At 33.2% G+C, this 19,106-nt stretch overlaps 1 protein-coding gene across 4 annotated transcripts in view; it reads right to left on the bottom strand.

Annotated features, from left to right (window-relative positions):
- LOC145321806 (uncharacterized) overlaps positions 1-19,106 on the bottom strand; it is a 163,199-nt gene that overhangs the window by 35,214 nt on the left and 108,879 nt on the right. For 3 of the 4 annotated variants that reach the window (XM_080163426.1, XM_080163428.1, XM_080163429.1), the window contains exons 30-36: positions 18,216-18,309; positions 17,732-17,979; positions 15,615-15,830; positions 13,293-13,422; positions 12,468-12,533; positions 10,612-10,674; positions 10,079-10,204 (exon numbers count right to left, since the gene is read on the bottom strand). In XM_080163426.1, the coding sequence (XP_080019552.1) occupies positions 10,079-10,204; positions 10,612-10,674; positions 12,468-12,533; positions 13,293-13,422; positions 15,615-15,830; positions 17,732-17,979; positions 18,216-18,309 (943 nt within the window). Of the gene's footprint in view, positions 1-10,071; positions 10,205-10,611; positions 10,675-12,467; positions 12,534-13,292; positions 13,423-15,614; positions 15,831-17,731; positions 17,980-18,215; positions 18,310-19,106 lie in introns of all 4 variants that reach the window. The other variant, XM_080163430.1, reaches the window with a different exon arrangement.

Raw genomic sequence — 19,106 nt, 5'->3', positions numbered from 1 at the left:
GGTTATAAAAATTCTGGGCTATATGTAGACACACTTTTATGTTACTTGGTTATAGTCTATGTGCTAGTAAGCCTAAGTAAACATACGTTTCTCGATATAAAATTTTATGATTCCGGATATTTAAAGACAGTAGGGTACTTTTCCGTAGTACTTCTGCTACTTCTTTTAGAGACGTCCTACTCTCCCAAGGTAGGCTGCTGCAACCTCCTGCTGCGTTTGGTGTATAGAACTTTGTCTCTTAAAGTGTGCTATTCAGTACATATAGGGCCTATATTGTTGACTATACTTTTATATCACTAATGGTCACTATCACTAGTAATTAACTTGTCTTCACTTTCACTGCTGAATCCTGGTGGTACATGAAATAGAAATGTTAGCATTTGCAAAGTGAGTAAAAATTTAGTTTTCATGTCCTACTTATTGATGAGTGAACTGTTTATTGTATCTATGTATGTGTTTGTAAGGAACATACAAACAAAAGATTTTCTAAGTTAAGATTGAATTAAAAACTTTCTAAGTCAAAATAAAATAGAATCACTCTAAGTCCAAAGTTGGAAAATTTTGACTAAGTCCAAAAAGTTTCTAATGAAATTATTCTAAGTACAAAATCAATAAATTTTGGCCTAGGAAAAATCAAAGATTATCTTAAGTACAAAAAGTTAGCAAATTTTAACTAAGTCAAAAAAAATTTTTTTTTTTTTAAAATTATACCAAGTACAAAATCAGTGAATTTTGACTAAGTCCAAAAATCTTTCAATGAAATCATGCTAAGTACAAAAATAGTGGAATTTTCTTGAGACAAAAGAAATAGAATTACTCTAAGTCCAGACGTGGAATATTTTGTCCGAGATGAAATTTCCTAACAGTTCATTCACAAAGCTACTTTAGAGATTGCCTATAAGTCAAAAGAAGTAGAATCGCTCTAAGTCCATTATTGGAATATTTTGACTAAATGCAAATCTAGCTAAGTTAAGGATTTTAAAATTTATAAAGTATTAGAGTGTTAGAATTATCCTTCACCAAAAGAAGTAGAATCTCTCTAAGTCCATGATTGGAATATTTTGGCTAAGACAAAAATACTCTAAGACAAAATTTTCTTTTAAGTGTGGAAAATGAAATTTGTTAATCTAGTTGGAAAAATCGTGATTATTACAAGTCCGAATTTTGGTAAATTTCCAACCAAGTTCACAATTTCATAAAAATTTACTATAAGTCCAGAAATTCGAGATTCTCTCTGTAACAAAAGAAATAGAAACGGTGCTAAGTCCAAAAGTGGAATATTTTGCTCAGAGTCTCAGGAATTATTTCTCTGATTGCATATAGCAATTTGTCTACACTTATATCATTCCAACCGATCGATGTTGAGAATATCTTTGAGACTTTGAAATATTTTGTTTAACTCAGAATTTTAGAGGCGATAATTATTTTGATACATCCGCATATAAATCAGAATTGCATTAAGAATATAAGTCCTAGGCATGTATAAGTAAGTGCAAATCTCAGAAAATCGGTTCTAACGGCACCAAAGTATTAGTACAGTTTAACTTGTGTATAAATGCTACAAGTTTGTAATAATCTTTTGGCCCTTTACTACGACTCAAGAGTACTAACTGCTTTCGGCATATTGTTTCAGAAACATGGCTCCAAAGACAATATGTATCCCAACTAACAGCGTTTCCCGTGTTCTATAGGATTTGCTCCTAAGTTTTCATTTAATAAGGCAGTTCAAAATGGTCCTTTACAAATAGTATTTTGATAGCTTATAAATGAAAAGTTACTCCATGCTTGATTCTTAATAAGTTCTGGTTTAAGTATCAAAGATTCAAGTATTTCAACACTTAGAGAATTTTCGAATAAGTAAAAATCATACTAAGTCCGAAGATTTATATATATACTCCGCCACCTAGCACAACTCCTAAATTTCAAAATTCTGACTAAGTCCAGAAATCAAAATTTTGCACATAGCTCAATCATAGATTATTCCAACCCAAGTGTTTTACTAAAGGGAGGCGGACATGGAGGTGCCGGTGTGCTGGTATTCTCTAGGGCCTCTAGAGTGTCAACCAGTGCGAGTGTCCTTATAGGGCGGCGACCAATGGCCACAAATATGCTAGCATTCTCTAGGGCCTCTAGAGTGTCGGCTAGTGCAACTGCTCGTACACGAGGCTCTCAATTGCATTTGTGTCGTGCCTTTCAGTCCCTATCTCTTCAAACGCCTCATAGTCCTAACCTTGCTCTCAAATAGTATCACAGGTTTTGGTAAATCCGATTTTGCCATAGCTACAATTATTCGATTTTGGTAAAAATACCTGCCTTAGGCGGTTCGGGTACGGTAAGGAAAAAAAGAAAAAAAATTTATGAAGTAAAATTTTCCAAGATACAACCGGTAAGTTGCACCATTGTGTGTGCGAATGGGGCGTTTGTCCATATTTAGGTATGGAGACCGCTCTTCTATGAGTACTACTAAAACCTAATTTTAATGCAATACACATAGACACTCTCATCGTCGGTTCGTTTGTTTAGAATGCTTAACCCTCTATTCCCACAAGTATAATACGAATTTGGTTGAGCTGGTGGAAGCTCAACAAAAGACCCACGCGAAGTATTATGTTGCTTTAACCTAAGAATAAATGGTTGGTTTTGATATTCGATCAGAATTATATAAGTATATTAAGTATTAAGGAAGGAAAATGTTTTTATAAAGTGTATTTATATCACAAGTGCATAAGTTAAGTATGGAAATATTTACAGGATAAGTGTTAAAATTATAAGTAGAGTAGGACAGAAATGTGCCCTAAGTCCCAAGCAGTGAATTGTGCTAAGTGTTAGAGTTCTAACATAAGGCCTGAGCTCAATTCATGCTAAGTACTAAGGGGCCTAAATTTAAACTACAATGCATGCCAAACAACTAAGTCATTACCTTTTTAAAGCCAGAAAGAGAAGTTGATGGTAGGAGAGTTAGTAAATAACTGAATAAATTCAAGAGGTACATGCTATAACATTAGCTCTGGACCAGGATTTTAGTGTTTGTCTGTGCAATTAAATATCTGTGTGTTAATATGTGACGTAAATCAGGCATAGTTGTAGGCATACATATATGTACTGGATGTTTATATGATTACATTAACTATAAACATAATATCTTTAATAAACATATACTATTAGCAAATCACATACAGATTACCATGAATAGGCTTTCGTTACCCATATATGGTGTCATATAGGTAGAAACAGGCCTATGAATGCATAAATTGATACAAATAATGCCTTGGGCCTAGCTAAAGTAATTGTGTCTTGCCCCTGAGTGCTACTAGTTAATTGCAGGGCACGTGTCAATCAAAGGTTCATAATATGATCTATATAGTGTTGATTTTATATCAAGCATAGATAGATAGTTGTGGATGCGAAGCATTTCTGTAAAAGTCTCATATGTACGTTCAAAGAATTTGAAAATTGAGGATCGCATCTCCAAACCATTTGTGGGCCCCACTGGTAACTTTAAATAAAAATAAATAGAGCCATATTTTTATTGGTTTGCTTAAGATAATAGAGGCAATAAAAAGATTATTTAATGCTTTTTATAATAGTTATTTATCTCATCGCTTTATAGACAGCTTTCCGGTGATATAAAAATGATAATTATAAGATTAAGACCAGTTTTGTTAGCACTGAGGGGCGGAAGGGCCGGGCAAATAAAACTGGTATCAATTCTAAGATTTTTATTTTAATATTCGTGGAAATTTTATGTAATTCAATGATATACATGATTTTTCAGTATTGGCGAGTACAGGTTTTAATCCACAGGATATCAATCGGTTTCAAAGCCATACTTGAAATGTTATCCTTTTGCAATTATATTTCTATTTCTGTAAGTTTTTAGAGCACTTAGATTTTTCGTAAAAAAAAACAAATACAATTGTTTATGCTTATTTAGAAATCTAAAATTAGTAATTATTTTTTGTGTATATTTAAATTAAGAATTTCAATTTTACAAAGTAGCAAAGCTTGCCACAAGGACTCTAGCTACTTATAAAAGCGGGAAGTTTGTAAATATTTTACTCAACACACTAAATTGTTACAATTTTCATGAGAAATACGCATTTTATAAGGCATACAAAACGCTCTAATTTTCGTTCTATTTACCGTAATTTTGTAATTTTTTTTGCTTGTTATTTCATTTTACATATACTTTTATCATTTTATCAAAAAAAAATTTATCTTTTTTCATCAATTTTTGGAGAAATTAATGCTTAAACTAAGGGTATCTTTAAACGCAAAATTGACGCACTTAGAATTAAAAATGCGTATTGAGTACAAAGGGGGGATAATTTCAAGACATGCATGTTCTAAAGATATCTTTATTTCCATAAAATTTTAATGTTTAGTCCACCGGAGATTACCCTGAAAATCATATATCAATTTAGGAAGATAATTTTTGTAGAATAGTTACTGAATTTACAACTTTATGTTCTCTGAAAGTATAGTTAAGATCAAAGGCGTGCAAAAGGTTGGTGTAGGGGTTGTTTACACCACCCTTGTAAAATTAAGGGGGATGGATACACCTCCCTAGGTGTCCACCCATGTCCACCCTCTTGACAAGAGCCTACACCCTCAGATACACCCCTCTATAAATTCCAAGCGGGTATAAAGGAAATAAATTTACACCCCTTAAAATAAAGTGGGGATGGGGGTGTTTAAGGAGGGTGTATTTAAGCAAGTCACTGATTCAGATAATTCTATGCTATCTATTTTAGGTAAATTAATTACCAGACTTTACTAACAAAAATCTTGCAATATTCTGTACAACTGTACTGTACAACTTTTAATTAGTAAATTGAGACATGAGGAAACTCTCATACATATGTAGGGGGGGGGGGAGTTAATGCAACCATCCCATAATCAATTAATCCAAATTTTGTTATGAAAATTGGCATGTGTAATCCTTAGTAGGTCTGTTTTTCAAAATTTAACAAAAAGTTAAGCTTAGGGGGGGGGGGGATTAAGGCAACCATCACGTAATCAATGCACAAATGGCACCTAGATTCGAGTTTCATGACAAAACTTGGCATGAGTAATCCTTGGTAGATCTTTTTTCCCAAAATGGAACAAAAAGTTGGAAAAGTAATGGCTAATGGCTGTTTAGCCATTTTTGGGCTATTTTCAGGGCAAATCCAGCAATAATTACGTAGGAATCATCCATTAGGGATAGGTTTTAATGGGTGTTGAGCTGAAAAATACTACCAAAAATAGTGGCAGCTGGGTAATGGCTTATAAGTATATAAAAAATTGAACATTTCCATGGAATTAAACTTTTCTGAATTAACATTATAACTTTATGTCATGGACATATTACTAAAAACACTTTTTTAATTTCTAGATTTCGCTGTCATAACAGCTGAAAACTGCCAAAAATGGCTGAGAACAGCTGTCAACAGCCAAAAGTATATATTGTAGATTAAATCATCCCGCCATGAAAAACTTTTGAAAAAAATTTGCATCCAGTAAAAATGTGGTTGATTTAAGCAAAAAAATGACCCATTCTAAATATTTTTTTCTGTGATGCAATAATTGTGACCTTACAAGCACTTCAAAGTTTTTGAAATCTGCTAAAAGAATGTTTTTTTAGTTCTTTGTGTGATCTCAACTTTAAAGATTTTTACAAAATTTCAATTCTAGTATGTAAATATAAACCTGAAATTTACCAAAAAAATGGAGCAGTCTCAATAATAACATATGAAGGTGTAGCAAGAAATCTGTAAAGTCAAATTCCATTTTTGCAGTTTTTCTTACCTAACTTAAAAAAAAATTTTAATTTTGTTTTTCTTTTAGATGTAGTAACTACTGGACCAGGCAATTACAAAATTTTAGCTCAATATATATAAAATTTGCTCACCCTCCAGCACCAAACCCCACTTTATTGATAAGAAGACCATTAATTTTATTTGGGGTTTCCCTCAAAGTTTTTACACAGATAGTGTTCATATTTATAGTAAATTATGGCCTCAAATATTGTATTATTTATGTATGCAATTTTTAATTTGGAAGATGTGACATGTCTAGGGTAGGTTTTTTCAAAAACATACCTTTGCTTTAATGTATGTTAAATTATACCAATAACCATATTTTAATTTTCAGTACCACCAACTTCCCAGCTAGAACTGGCTGAAAACAGCTGGGAGTGGCCAAGAGTATGATAAGTAGATAGGGCTTTTGATGTATCTAAGGGTAGGTATTTATGGGTGCTGAGCTCAAAAATACCACAAAAAATTCATTTGGCAGCTTGCTAATGGCCGCAGCTCAGCTGGGAGCGGCCAAGAGTAGAATGAGTAGATAGGGCTTGTGACATGTCTCTAGGTAGGTTTTTAACAGTCTGTGTAACAGCCCCAGCTGCCAAATGGATGGACCCCCACTATTTATAGTAGTATTTTTGAGCTCAGTACCAATAAAAACCTACCCCTAGACATGTCACAAGCCCTATATACTCTTCATACTCTTAGCCGCTCCCAGCCATTTTTAGCCAGATCTAGCAGCTGGTACAAGAAATTTTAAAAATGGATATTTAAAGCAAAAATATGTTTCAAAAAGTTGATTCCTATGCAATTAATGATAGTTTCGCCCTGAATATAGCCCAAAAACGGCTAAATGACTGAGCCGCCAGCTGTTAGCCGTCACTTTTCCAACTTTTTGTTCCATTTTGGGAAAATAGATGTACCAAGGATTACTCATGCCAAGTTTTGTAACGAAATTCGAATTCTAAGTGCAATTTGTGCATTGATTACGCGATGGTTGCATTAAGCCCCCCCCCCCCTCCCCCTTAAACTTGAGTTAATTCCTTTAATGATCTTGATAGATATATGTTTATAACTTTTAATATATTTTACAATAGTTTTTAAAGTTAATGTTGGGAGGGAGATATATCCCAATCCTCTTTTTATAAAAAAAATTTTAAAATGTAATAAATTTCTTATGTAAAGTAGTTGTAGTTTTGGTAAAATCTTAATAAAATCGCCCTTGATTTTAGTTAAAGGCTGTTAAAAGTCATAAGTGGGGTGTCAAAAAATTTAGTTGTTAATAAATTAATGGAATATAACCTGATATTATAAATTTGAAAAATATTTTTGATGTACAAAGAGATTAAAGGAACATGTATTATACTTTTCTTCATAGAAGAAATTGAATCATTTTTTATTTGTTTTTTTCAACACAAGGTTATTTGTGTACCTCTTGGTACAAGATACCACCATATTATTATTAGTTAAATCTAATTTTTCATAAATTAAGTGAATAAGTCTGTTAGACCAAGGAGGGTAGAAACTCAGCAGATAGACAGACAGACGGGCAAGAAGAATCATCAAAGTTTTACTAAAATAGACAATTAATTAGATAAAATCCAATAGAGAACCTGTGTATGATCAGACAGACAGAGGGACAGACAGACAGAGGGACAGACAGACAGACAGAGGGACAGGTAAATAGTAACAGACAGTGTTTGAGGCATTAACAAATTACAATTAGGCTATGCTAGATGATTCATTGAAATCCAAAAGAGAGGCAGTTAGACAGATAGACAGACAAGTGGTGGGACAGACAGACAAAAGGACAGACAGACAGAGGGACAGACAGACAAATGGGTATTGCCTAAAACAGTTTGGCTGCTATATGAATCATTAAAACCCACCGTAGAAAAGAAATTTACATTAGTTTCTTATTACGCTACTCAACGCCCCCCCCCCTCCCCCACTCAAAGGGGTATATTATTTCTTAAAATCAATAAGTGATCTTTCAGATTAATAAAATTGAATGTACTTTTTATTTCATCAATTTATCTTAAATAGAACGAAAGTTATAATCATTTTATTGTCTACAAGAAAAATGCTTTGAGTAAAAATCAACATAATTGTCAGTAAAAACGTCATATTTATGCATATTTACACAGTAAATAAATTTTAAAATTGTATTTTATTGTAATGAGTTACTTAAGGGGGTTGTATGAATTATCAAAAAACTAAAAAAAACCTAATTTGGTTAAATTAGTCCAAGTAATGATTGATTTAGTACAGTACGTATGAATAAGGTGTCAATTTCCTTTCAGAGTCATTGTGTTGCGAATGTATAAAATTTTTCTAAAAGCTAAATACTAAAGAGAAAATGTAAACACAAAATTCTTATATAAAAGTAACAGTTTGTCTGTGAGTCTGTCTGTCTGTGTGTGTACCAAAGGATCTTGCTAACTGCTGAACCGATATGGTTCTCCTTTACAGTGAAGCTTCTTATAGGTCCAGAAAGGTTCATTTAGGGGAGGGTACCTACACCTTCCCAAGAGAAATCACCACTGGAAAAAATATCCCCCCTGCCTCCCAAAAAAGTAAAATAGTAAAGCAAGAAAATAACAATACCCTAAACATATTTATTTGGGCATAAAAAATTAAACATATCATAAAATCAACCCTCGTAAAAGTGTTGTAATAGACAGATGGACAGATTAAGTTAATTAAATAATAAATGTTTCTTGGTCACCAAAGCATCACAAAAATCCGGCTAATTACCGAAGGACAGATGTAATGTTGAAATTATAGAATAGTTTCTGTACTAAGAATATTTTGTGTTCTCTAAGATTAAAATAATGTATAAATAAATAAGATAAAATTTATAATAAAAATTTGTAAAAAAAATAACATTAGGGACGTTCATTTTCACAAACTGAAAGATAGAGCGTAAAAAACCCTTGCTCAAAATATAATCATTGTTATATTATGAATACAATAAATAGTTATAAATGAATCTTATGAAGTTTGTTGTGTTGTTTATAGGTTTTTTGTAGTAATTGATAATTTTGTAGGGTTGGCAATCCGTGTAATTTTTGGACCGGATTCGGATTCTTACAAGAATCCGTTTGAAAATAAAACGGATTCTCCGCGGATTCCGTATTCTTTTTTTTGACGGATTCTGGATTTAGAATTCTAGCAATATTTTAAAGGCTTTTAAAAAAATAAGTTAAGGATTCCGGATTCGGATTGCCAACCCTAATTTTGAAATTATGTAAACGTAAACATAACACATAACACAATTGCATTGATTTCTTGTATATTAATAAGGTTAAAAAGATATAGTATAAAGCATGAAAAAAGCCATTGATTTGCCTGGATTAATAGAAACTGAATTTTTCAGAACCACCAAAAAATTTTGGGAAAATTTGCGTAAATTGAGCCTTTTTTCAGATTGTACTAAATGAGCCACCCTTATAAACATGCATCATATTTTATTAAATCTTTAAAAATCGTCTAAATATCAAATATTTTATATATAAAAAAATATTCCTAATTGTTTTCATATAAAATATTTAATATTAAACTATTGTGTGATAACAAAAGATTTTAATTACAAACTAAAAATTGTTTGAAAATTTTACAAAAAAAACAGTAAATAAATAATAACCTAATAGCTCTGTGTTCAACCTAATTGATTTTAAACCAAGGACAATAATATCCATAAGTAGAGCAGCATTAAGAGTTAATATAAAGGGTAAAAAAGAACAACAAACTGTATATTACAAAAGCTTGTTTTTGCAACTAAGGTGGATTCTTTTTAAAAATTGAGGTCGCTGCATCGCTGGTGAGGCCAAACTGTTTTTGTGAAAAATCCAGCAAAACCACCTAAAAAATCTATAAAAAAAAATTTTTAAATCTTATGTTAACAACCCTTTATTTATTCATTTCATTTTTGTAGATTTTTGAGGATTTTCACAAAAACAATTTTGCTTCACCAGCGATGCAGCGCCCCTAATTTTTAAAAGAATACACCTCTGTTGTGTACATAATACAGAGTTAGATATAAAGAAGAGGCATGCATAATTCTAATGAATTTACGGAGTTACGCACGGACATGCCGTAATCATTGAGTAGCTGCGCTTCCAAAGATAAATTACTCTTAATTTTTGGTAAATCAAAATTAGGGAAACTAAAGTTAAAGTAATATTCTTCTAATTTTTATAATAATAGCCCACTTAACATAATAAAAGAGTGCAAATTACTAATGCAAACTACTGCAAACTAATTACTAGCATGAAAGAACCTTTCCTATGCTGTGCTGGTGTAAGCGGTCATACTGAGCAGACACGGAGCTGGGGAAGTGACCGGTCATGTGACCACCGTGACCGCGCATACCACCCTCCATTGCAAGATCTCTTGGTCCATGACCACCGTACCTGGAAATAATTATTTGCTATCGCTGCTCCATAAAACGAAATGTCCGTACGTCCGTCAGAAATATTTTGAGGCAACGTATTTTTTCTAAAGGTAGACTTTCGGTTTACATTTTCCGTATGTCTGATTGGCTTTTCTTAGATGTAACAATTTTTGTTTGGATGTAGTTAGTGAAAACAAAAACAAATATTAATTGATTTTTTAGCAGTTTTGTTTTAAATAAAATACATACATATCCGATATTTAAAACCATTATATAGGAAAGCCCATTTACAATAAATCAATTATAACTGTTATAATCCTTTTTTTTATATTCAGAATATTTTACTAATAAATCCTACCTATGTACTAAATGAGTAAAAAGTCAAGCGCCTGACAAAGCAGCAATTATATAAACAAGTGTTGTTACCTGGAATTTCTATTTTGTTGTGAGTTTGAACTTGGCATGTCTAGTCCTGGTACGTTCATCACACTAAAAAAAGATAAAGTTTTAAATCAATAGGATTATTCTGTTGTCGGTTTGATTTAGGCCACTTTAATTATAGTATGGGGAATGTCATTGCTTGTAAGCAAGTTGATTAATTAATTAAGCACTTTCCAATAAAGATCGTGCAAGAAAAGGATAGGTTTCCAGTTTGCATACACAAAACAAAAATATGGTTTAATTCAAAAAGTTTAATTGATCCTCCTATTAAAGATTTTAGTTTGTCCGTTAAATATCTCTAACTACTTAACTGATTAACTACAATTTTAGGAAAGCTACATATAGGTCACTATAATGGTTTTAGGATATTTGTTTGAACCCTCACCACCCCAACTAATACAGAGCACCAAGTGGTAATGGCACACCCGCTAGTTCTTTTATAATATGATTGGATTGGATGATTTTTTTCAGAAATGCTTTATAATGTTAATTGACATTTTGGTAAGATTAGCTGAACCCTCCATAAAAAAATTAATTGCCCCAGGATAAATATTACTCCACCCCCTTGATAAAGACGGTAATGATTTTATTCCAAAGTTAAGGTAATGTCCTGTTCAAAATTGCATTCATCAAATATACCATCTACACACACACACACACAATTTTTGCAAAAGTTGTATGCACTTCTGTGTGTGTGTGTGTGTGTGTGTGTGTGTGTGTGTGTGTGTGTGTGTGTGGTGTGTGGGACACAAATTGCACACATCCAATTTTTGGCTAACAAAATTGGGCCATCACTATTCACCAGATTTGATTCAGCTATAGCTCAAACTCATACTATATGCTCGTACACACACACACACACACACACACACACACACACACACACACACACACACACACAAACCCACAAACACAATGCACAAGTATCTACACAGAAAAAAGCAGATATTTAAAGTGGTTTAGCGACCACAATTGCAAAACAAGAACATTATCATTTAAAAAAGCAAATATAACAATTTTAAAATTTCAAGTTTTTTGCAATATTTAAAAAAAATCCTTAATTGTTGCCCAACTGTGGACTGCAAAAAAGTTTGCGAGTTAAAATACAAAAGTTTAAGATTTGAATGAAGAAATAGAGAGAGAAAATAGAAAGAAAGTGGGTATTGGCAGGGATCTTAGGGGATAAGATTAATAAAGAAAGTGTCCTAACTTTTTTGATCTTTTAAAATAACTAGTCGGTGTTTTTATTAAGTAGTAGATGTGAAATGATCCATAGAATTTAGATATGCAATAGGTTTTTTTTGTAGACCTCTTATTTTTGAAGTAATTTAAGTTTTTAAAAAAAAACTAAGTTGGTTTTAAGGTACTAAAACGCAACAAAAAAGAAGAAAATTGCCATTACGACAAAAAATTGTAAGATCTTTAATTTGACACCTTACTTTTTTAATTCTGTTGAGTAATTATTGAAAAAATCTATTTTGTTGAACCCCGTTCAATAAAAAATTTGAACTTTGGGAGCTCGTCACGAATAGGTTTTAAAAAATTACTAAAGTTAGAACACGTTCTTTATGAAAATACCCAAAAGTAGTTCTGTGGTCGCTAGACGTTTTGTAGGAAAAATAGATGTAGAATATACGTGGATAATATGACAGTGGAAAAATTGTTGGCAACATACCTTGCTAACATAGAAATCGTTTATTGGCCAGTTCGATCATCCAGTATGAGGGGAAAGGATAAGGGGACGGAAAAGGGGAATCGTTATTTTAGCCAGCTGAAAGTTTTACTTTATTAGAAAACATGAAAATCTGGTGTGATTAAGGGAAATCACCAATATTGTTTACCTGGGATCTAAGTCTTTAGTTTTGATGTTGTTGATTTCTGCTAAGCTCGGCGGCCGGGATGAATACCTATAATAAAATAATTTTTTTTGAAACAATTATAATTTTGTCTATAAAATAAATTTTTTACTAGATTCTCTATCAGACATTGTCAATAATTAACTGAATAAAATATATTTGTAGTTTATTTAACCAAAGCATTTAAAATCTGCTAATAAACAAGGAGGACATATTTCTATGGTCAAACGGTCTGATGTATGATTCTATAAATATAATGACGTTTTTATTTTGTTCATAGATACATATAACACTCTCAATCAATCAAAAACAATTAAATTTTTGTAAAATGGCATTTCTTGATTTTAATCAAACTCTAATTTTTTGAGTGAACAACATTTATATCAAAGTTCTAGTAGAACAAAGCATTCTCATTAATATGTTTAGCATAGTTACACTAGTTACAAATGTTAAGGTCTTTAGTATGACGGAGTGTGGTCCATAACTAAACCTTACGACTATCCTATAATAATTAATCGTATTTACCGCGCAGAGAGAGGAGACATTGTACTTTAAATTACACTCGTACTCAAAGTTTTATAAACATTTGGTTTGTTTCAAATTAGTATTGTCCAAACTTTTTAACCACTAGTTTTAAGGGAAGGGATAATTTTGTTTATTATCATAAGGAAAGTATACCAATTTATCATTTAATGTCCTATCTCTCAAGGCCCCTGCCATTTGCGCCAATGCCGCGAGTTAGATAATGGTTAGACTAAAATATCTGAACTATGCACCAGATTCAACTCATCCAGTGTGTCCAGATCATACCTGGAATCTGAGAGGCCAGGAATTTCTGGAATAATGGACAGTTTTCTGTGTGGGGAGGAGGGAAGGCGCGGAGAGCCCCCCGGGGCCGGGGAGGGCACCTCTTCACTCCCGTCTACGTTTCCGATATAACCTGAAATTCAAATTAAATATGTAAGAAAGCAATTCTATATTTTACAGTAACAGGATGTGTGTTTGTCTGTACCGAAAGATAGTTCTAACCACTAGACCAATATTGGTCTCCTTTATAGTTAAGCTTAGTAATAGATTTTTATTTTAGTATTCGTGGAAAATTGTGTGAAAGTCGATGTTATACATGATTTTTCAGTGTGGCTGAGAACCGGTTCTAATCCACTTGATAATAATCGGTTTGAAAGCCATACTGGAGAGAATTTTTTTAGCATCGTTTACTGCCAGACTGACTTACGTATGGCCATACTAATAATGCATTGTTAAAGTTTTGAAGAAAAAAAAATGTTGGGAAAATGTAAAATATAGAAAGATAAATTTAAAATTTATTTTTATCCGCAGAGGTCGCCAATTTCTTTCACAATAAAAACTAGAAGCCAAAATTCTGGATCAGGTCGAATATACAAATTAAGATACTTTTTTCTTCTTCTAACTTTATATAGCAGTTTTTTTTTATCTTTATGCAGTTCAATACGTTTAATAAATTAAATATATGGCTTTAATAGTTTATAAGATAAAATTGACATGGTATTTATTCTTTAAAACATTAAATTCGAGCTATTATATTTGCCGACATTAAGGCTTTACAGAAAGTAATCTTGAAGCTCTTTATAGATAGTGCTAATATAAATGGGGATGAATTTAAAAACTTTTGGCCGAAAAATACCGAATAACGTCAAATTAGAAATTTATCCCTTTTTTTAATGGCACTAAAAAGAGCTTCAGTGGTCTTTGCTGACATATTATCGACATAACAATGTTTTCATAAAATTTTGTCCACATATTACATACTATAGGCTTCAAAGTTCATGGTTCTTGTCGTTTAACCGTTGGCAGTCTTTAAATTTGCACGATAAAAAAAACTTTCTTCGCTTATCCGACTTGACCCCAAAATTTTTATTCCATCTCAGAGAGACTTTGAATTGGCAACAGTTGAGTGCATTTCTTCTCATGCTATACAGTAAGGTAAATAAATAGTTTACTGTGTAATGGCATGGGGTATCTGTATTTTCTTCTCATGCTATACAGTTAGACACATAAATGGTTTGCTGTGAATTGGGAAGGTGTATATGTATTTTCTTCTCAAGCTATATAGTTAGGTACATAAACTGTTTGTATGTACTGGGAGAGGGAGGGTCTTTGAATTGGCAACAGTTTAGTGCATTTTCTTCTCATGCTATACAGTTAGGTACATTAATGATTTGATGTTTAATGGTACCCTGTAACTAATATAACAAAATCTAAATCTATTTCAAAATAACAGGGGTGGGGGAAGGACAAGCTGGGTCTATGATCGAATAGGCATTTTAAGAGCTTCAATTTACCAAAGAAAAATAGAAACGTATTCATTTCTCATTACAACATAATCTATTCGTATTTCATAGAACTTAAAAGTACAGGCGGATACTAATCCATTATTATTATCATTTTTTTTATCTTTCATCAAAAATCGTTTGTCTTTTGCTTTCAAAATTAGAGTAAAACAATAGAGGAAGAAAGGATAAAATAACTCCCCATTGTACTGTCCTAACCTTGTCCCGACTTCCAATTGGGTCATTGAAAATCAACCAATTGTGTGGTGTGTATTAACACAGCCAAGTAGCAGAAAACTATTTGGTAGCAGACGAATAAGGTCATTGAAAAATTTGGGGAGGTAGTTATCTGTATACACAATATACATCTATACTATAGATCTGTTCATTCAAAAACAAAAGTAATGTTGAAAAAATGAATATGCATTGTCTAGAGACTCACTATGTAGAATGAGGAGTCAAGCACTTTTTGAAAAAGGTTAATATTAAGATCTAATTATTATTTTTTTAAATTTGTGGAAAGGTTTTTTAATAATAAAAAATAAGATAAAAAAGTACATTAAATAATCTTTTAGTATGAAAAGTTTGATTCCATACAGTAAGACGTTTAAGCTTTTTTTTCGAAATTCCCCCCCCCCCCTCACCCAATTTAAGCCGGGGTAAACTTTACATGGCAATGTCACCGCTAAATTCTATTAGGGGTAGGTGTGATATGTCAGAATTTGTTTTAAGGGTTTCAAGGGATTTGGAGTCTAAGGGTATCACCCCCCTCCCCTCCCCTCCCGACCTCATTATCGTCACTGCCATTGTCTATCACTTTTACCTGGCAGTTTAGAAATAGAAAAGTCTTCAAGGTTTGGCTCCAGTGTGAAGGTTGATGGCAGCATCGAAGTTGGGGGCGGAAAGGCGGGTGGGCCGCCCAGGGAGGTTGCAGACATCATGGAGGCTGCCTGGCTGACTGAGGGGTTCAGATAGCTGGAGTACTGGTGCCAGCTCTCCTCGTCCATCCGTCCATACTCACCTTCCAGCCCACCATAAACTAAATATTATTCCTGTAAGGTTTTTATTTCTCTGTAGCTTAATATTTCGATAACTACTAACCGATTGAGTTCCTTCTATTAGGAAATCTTCAAGTTTGTCCGGGATTGGTTTTAGGTAATTTTATTTTTAGATTTAACATCTGGGGTGGTTTCAAGCTATTATTTTCTGCCCATACTCCTTACCCATTCGAATACATCGCCTCTAGATAAAACTATAAATAAGGACAATTATGTCATAAAGTATTCAGGGATAAGACAATCGATATAAACTCTTATTTTAATACACAATTATATAACGTAGATTATGCTTATTTGGTTGAAAAGTTTAGACAGTGAAAATCTATAACAACAATAAAGAATTATCCAAAGTATGGAATGTTTCAAGTTAACGAATGAGCATTTTAATACAACCCTATTTTTCAGTACCTTTCAGGTAATATTCATTTATATAGCACTCGGGAGGGTTTTAGGCTATTACATGAAGACGAAGAAAGTCCCTAAAAAAATCAGCATGTTATGTCATAAAAACGAGGTATTATCCATCTCTTTTTTAGAGTTTTTCTTTCCCACTCCTCCTCTCCTCATCCCTTATTTTTATGACATAATTGAGGGACTTTCGTTGTCTTCCTATTACATCTTTGAATTGGTTTTAGGCTATTTTTCTGCCTCTTTAACTTTCCCTATCAAATAAAGATCCCCTAGTTGCTTAGTTTATAATTGAAAAGAATAAGACATAAGAGCTATTGTTAATTGTTTTTTTTGTTGTGAGTGTATGTATGTGTGTGTGTGTGTGTGTGTGTGTATGTGTGTCTACCTTGTGAGATTAATTTCTAATTTAGATTGTCTAATGTATTGCCAATTTATTTCTTGTGGTGTTATATCACTTCCCCCTGTTGTCACATCCAAAGAGAGTTTAATTGTTGCACAACACACAATAAAATCCTTGAATAAAATTAACAGGATTTGTGTCTGTCTGTGTGTACGAAAGGACCAAGCTAACCGCTGAAACTTTATGGTTCTACTTTTCGGTGTAGCTTCTTATAGGTTCTTGGGAAGTTTATAATTATTTTGAGTTTGGGTACCACCACCCTCCCTAGAGAAATTGCCCCCATATCAAGTCGCTATTGCTATATAACTTAGATTAGGTAGTTAATAGTGGTTCGAGAAGCATAGGTAAAGAGGCAATTTGTAATCATGGAAGTTTGATTAGGTGATACATTAAGCGGAATTGAGAAAACACCTATTCTTCTGAATGGTAAATGAAAACAAGTAAGAGACGGGGAACAAATCCCCTTTTTTCTTTGGTGGACCCCCATAACCCCCATATTCGCTAATGTAATTGATCTATTTCTGATTATCCCTTCAGATTGGGCTTCATAAGAGTACCACGCTTTGTTTTTGCCTCACTGAGCCCCGCCAAATTTAAGGTCTTTGCATATTTTAAAAAATAATTTGGATGGGATGTGGTAAATGCAACACTAGCAAAAAACGTGATTATACCAGAGACGAGATGTCGTGAAGGTTAAGAAAAGAGACAAAAAGATAATAATACTCTAAAAGTTAAATTTTATTTAATTTATAGAATTTAGATAATACTAGATTTTGTCAGAGAGAGAAGGGACCATAGGCTATTAATTACATTAGTTCCCAAAGTCTTAAAATAACGTTTTCTTATTCGTTGGCTTAACAACTTTGGGGACTTTGTTGAATTTTGATTGGTTGATGCATTAAGTTGAGTGTGTAAACGTTTCAACTACAATTTTAAACTACAGAAGAGGCAATTATTGTGTCATCATTGAGGATGGATATCAATTTATCGGCCTTTGTCTTATCCCTTTAGATCGCTAAGATTTTGTACCTTGATATTAAATGTCCAAAACCAGGCAAAATTAGTTGTTACCTTGTTGATTTGTGATAAAATCTTCTTGGAAGCTTAGGTTAGTTCTTCCCCCCTTGCCTCCAGACCCTCCAGAAGCTCCGCCCCCCAGGTATTGTGAGGCCAGGGAGCCCTCCATGTGAGAAGGGGCGGGCAGACTGCTGGGACCCAGCACCCCCTCCATGTGTGGGGGGAGGGAGGAGAATGTGGAAGTTGGAAGGGGAAGGGAGGCGTGTAGTGAGGGATTTGATGAGTTTCTTTGAGCTGCTTCTCTATAATATAAATATTATATTATATATTTTGATTAAACAAGGACATTTATATCCATAAGTACAGTAATTACGATCAGACAATATCTTTCATGGTGAAAATGAACAATAAAAATATTTTTTTTAGAAATGCTAATAACAAAGAATTTTTCATAGTTCTTCTGTAAACTTACCATGAAAAAGGACTCATGTACAAACTTACTAAAATGCCCTAGTCATAGAGTAGCAACTATACTAACCTTGCATGAAGATAGTCTACAATATTGGAAGGATTTGGACACCGATTATAAGGCAAGTTTTCAGGTAGCACTTCGCAAAACAACGGCTTCAAATCTAAAATATAAAGCAATTGAAATTTACAGCAAAAAATAAATAAATTAAAAAGAATTTTTAAAATCAACAGAAGAGACGTCAACTATTTTAACTATTTTACCTGGGTGTACAGAAAAAAAATCCCTGTCCTCCTTTGCCCCAGCTATATTCATATAATACTGGGTGTGTACTTAAAGGTGTGTACCTGGGTGTATACTACTAGGTGTGTGTGTGTACCTAAGTGAATAATACTAGGCATACCTGGGTGTAAAGCAAATATTTACTGTCTTGCTTTGCCCCTGCTGCATTCATATAATACCATATGTGTACCTGGGTGTATAATACTATGTGTGTACCTGGGTGTATAGCAAATATTCCCTATCCTGCTTTGCCCCTGCTACATTTATATGATACTAGGTGTGAACCTGGGAGTATAATACTATGTGTGTACCTGGGTGTATAATACTATGTGTGTACCTGGGTGTAAATAATACTAGGTGTGTACCTGGGTGTATAATACTAGATCTGTACCTGGGTGTATAAAACTAGGTGTGTACCTGGGTGTAAATAATACTAGGTGTGTACCTGGGTGTATAATACTAGATCTGTGGATCTTGGACAAAGTAGCTTCGGACAAAGTAGCTTCGGACAAAGTAGCTTCGGACAAAGTAGCTTCAGGACAAAGTAGCTTCCGGACAAAGTAGCTTCAGGACATTTACTTAAGAAAAGTAGCTTCTAATAGTAATAAAGGTTATGGCCGCAGCGCTCGGCCCCCTGGCCTGCCTAGCCGCGGGCGCTCGGCCCCCTTGCCTATAACC

The sequence above is a fragment of the Acartia tonsa genome, chromosome 6, assembly GCF_053477335.1.
Source record: "Acartia tonsa isolate MP-2025a chromosome 6, ASM5347733v1, whole genome shotgun sequence".
In the NCBI taxonomy this organism is placed as follows: domain Eukaryota; kingdom Metazoa; phylum Arthropoda; class Copepoda; order Calanoida; family Acartiidae; genus Acartia; species Acartia tonsa.
This window is presented reverse-complemented; position numbering and strand designations above follow the sequence as displayed.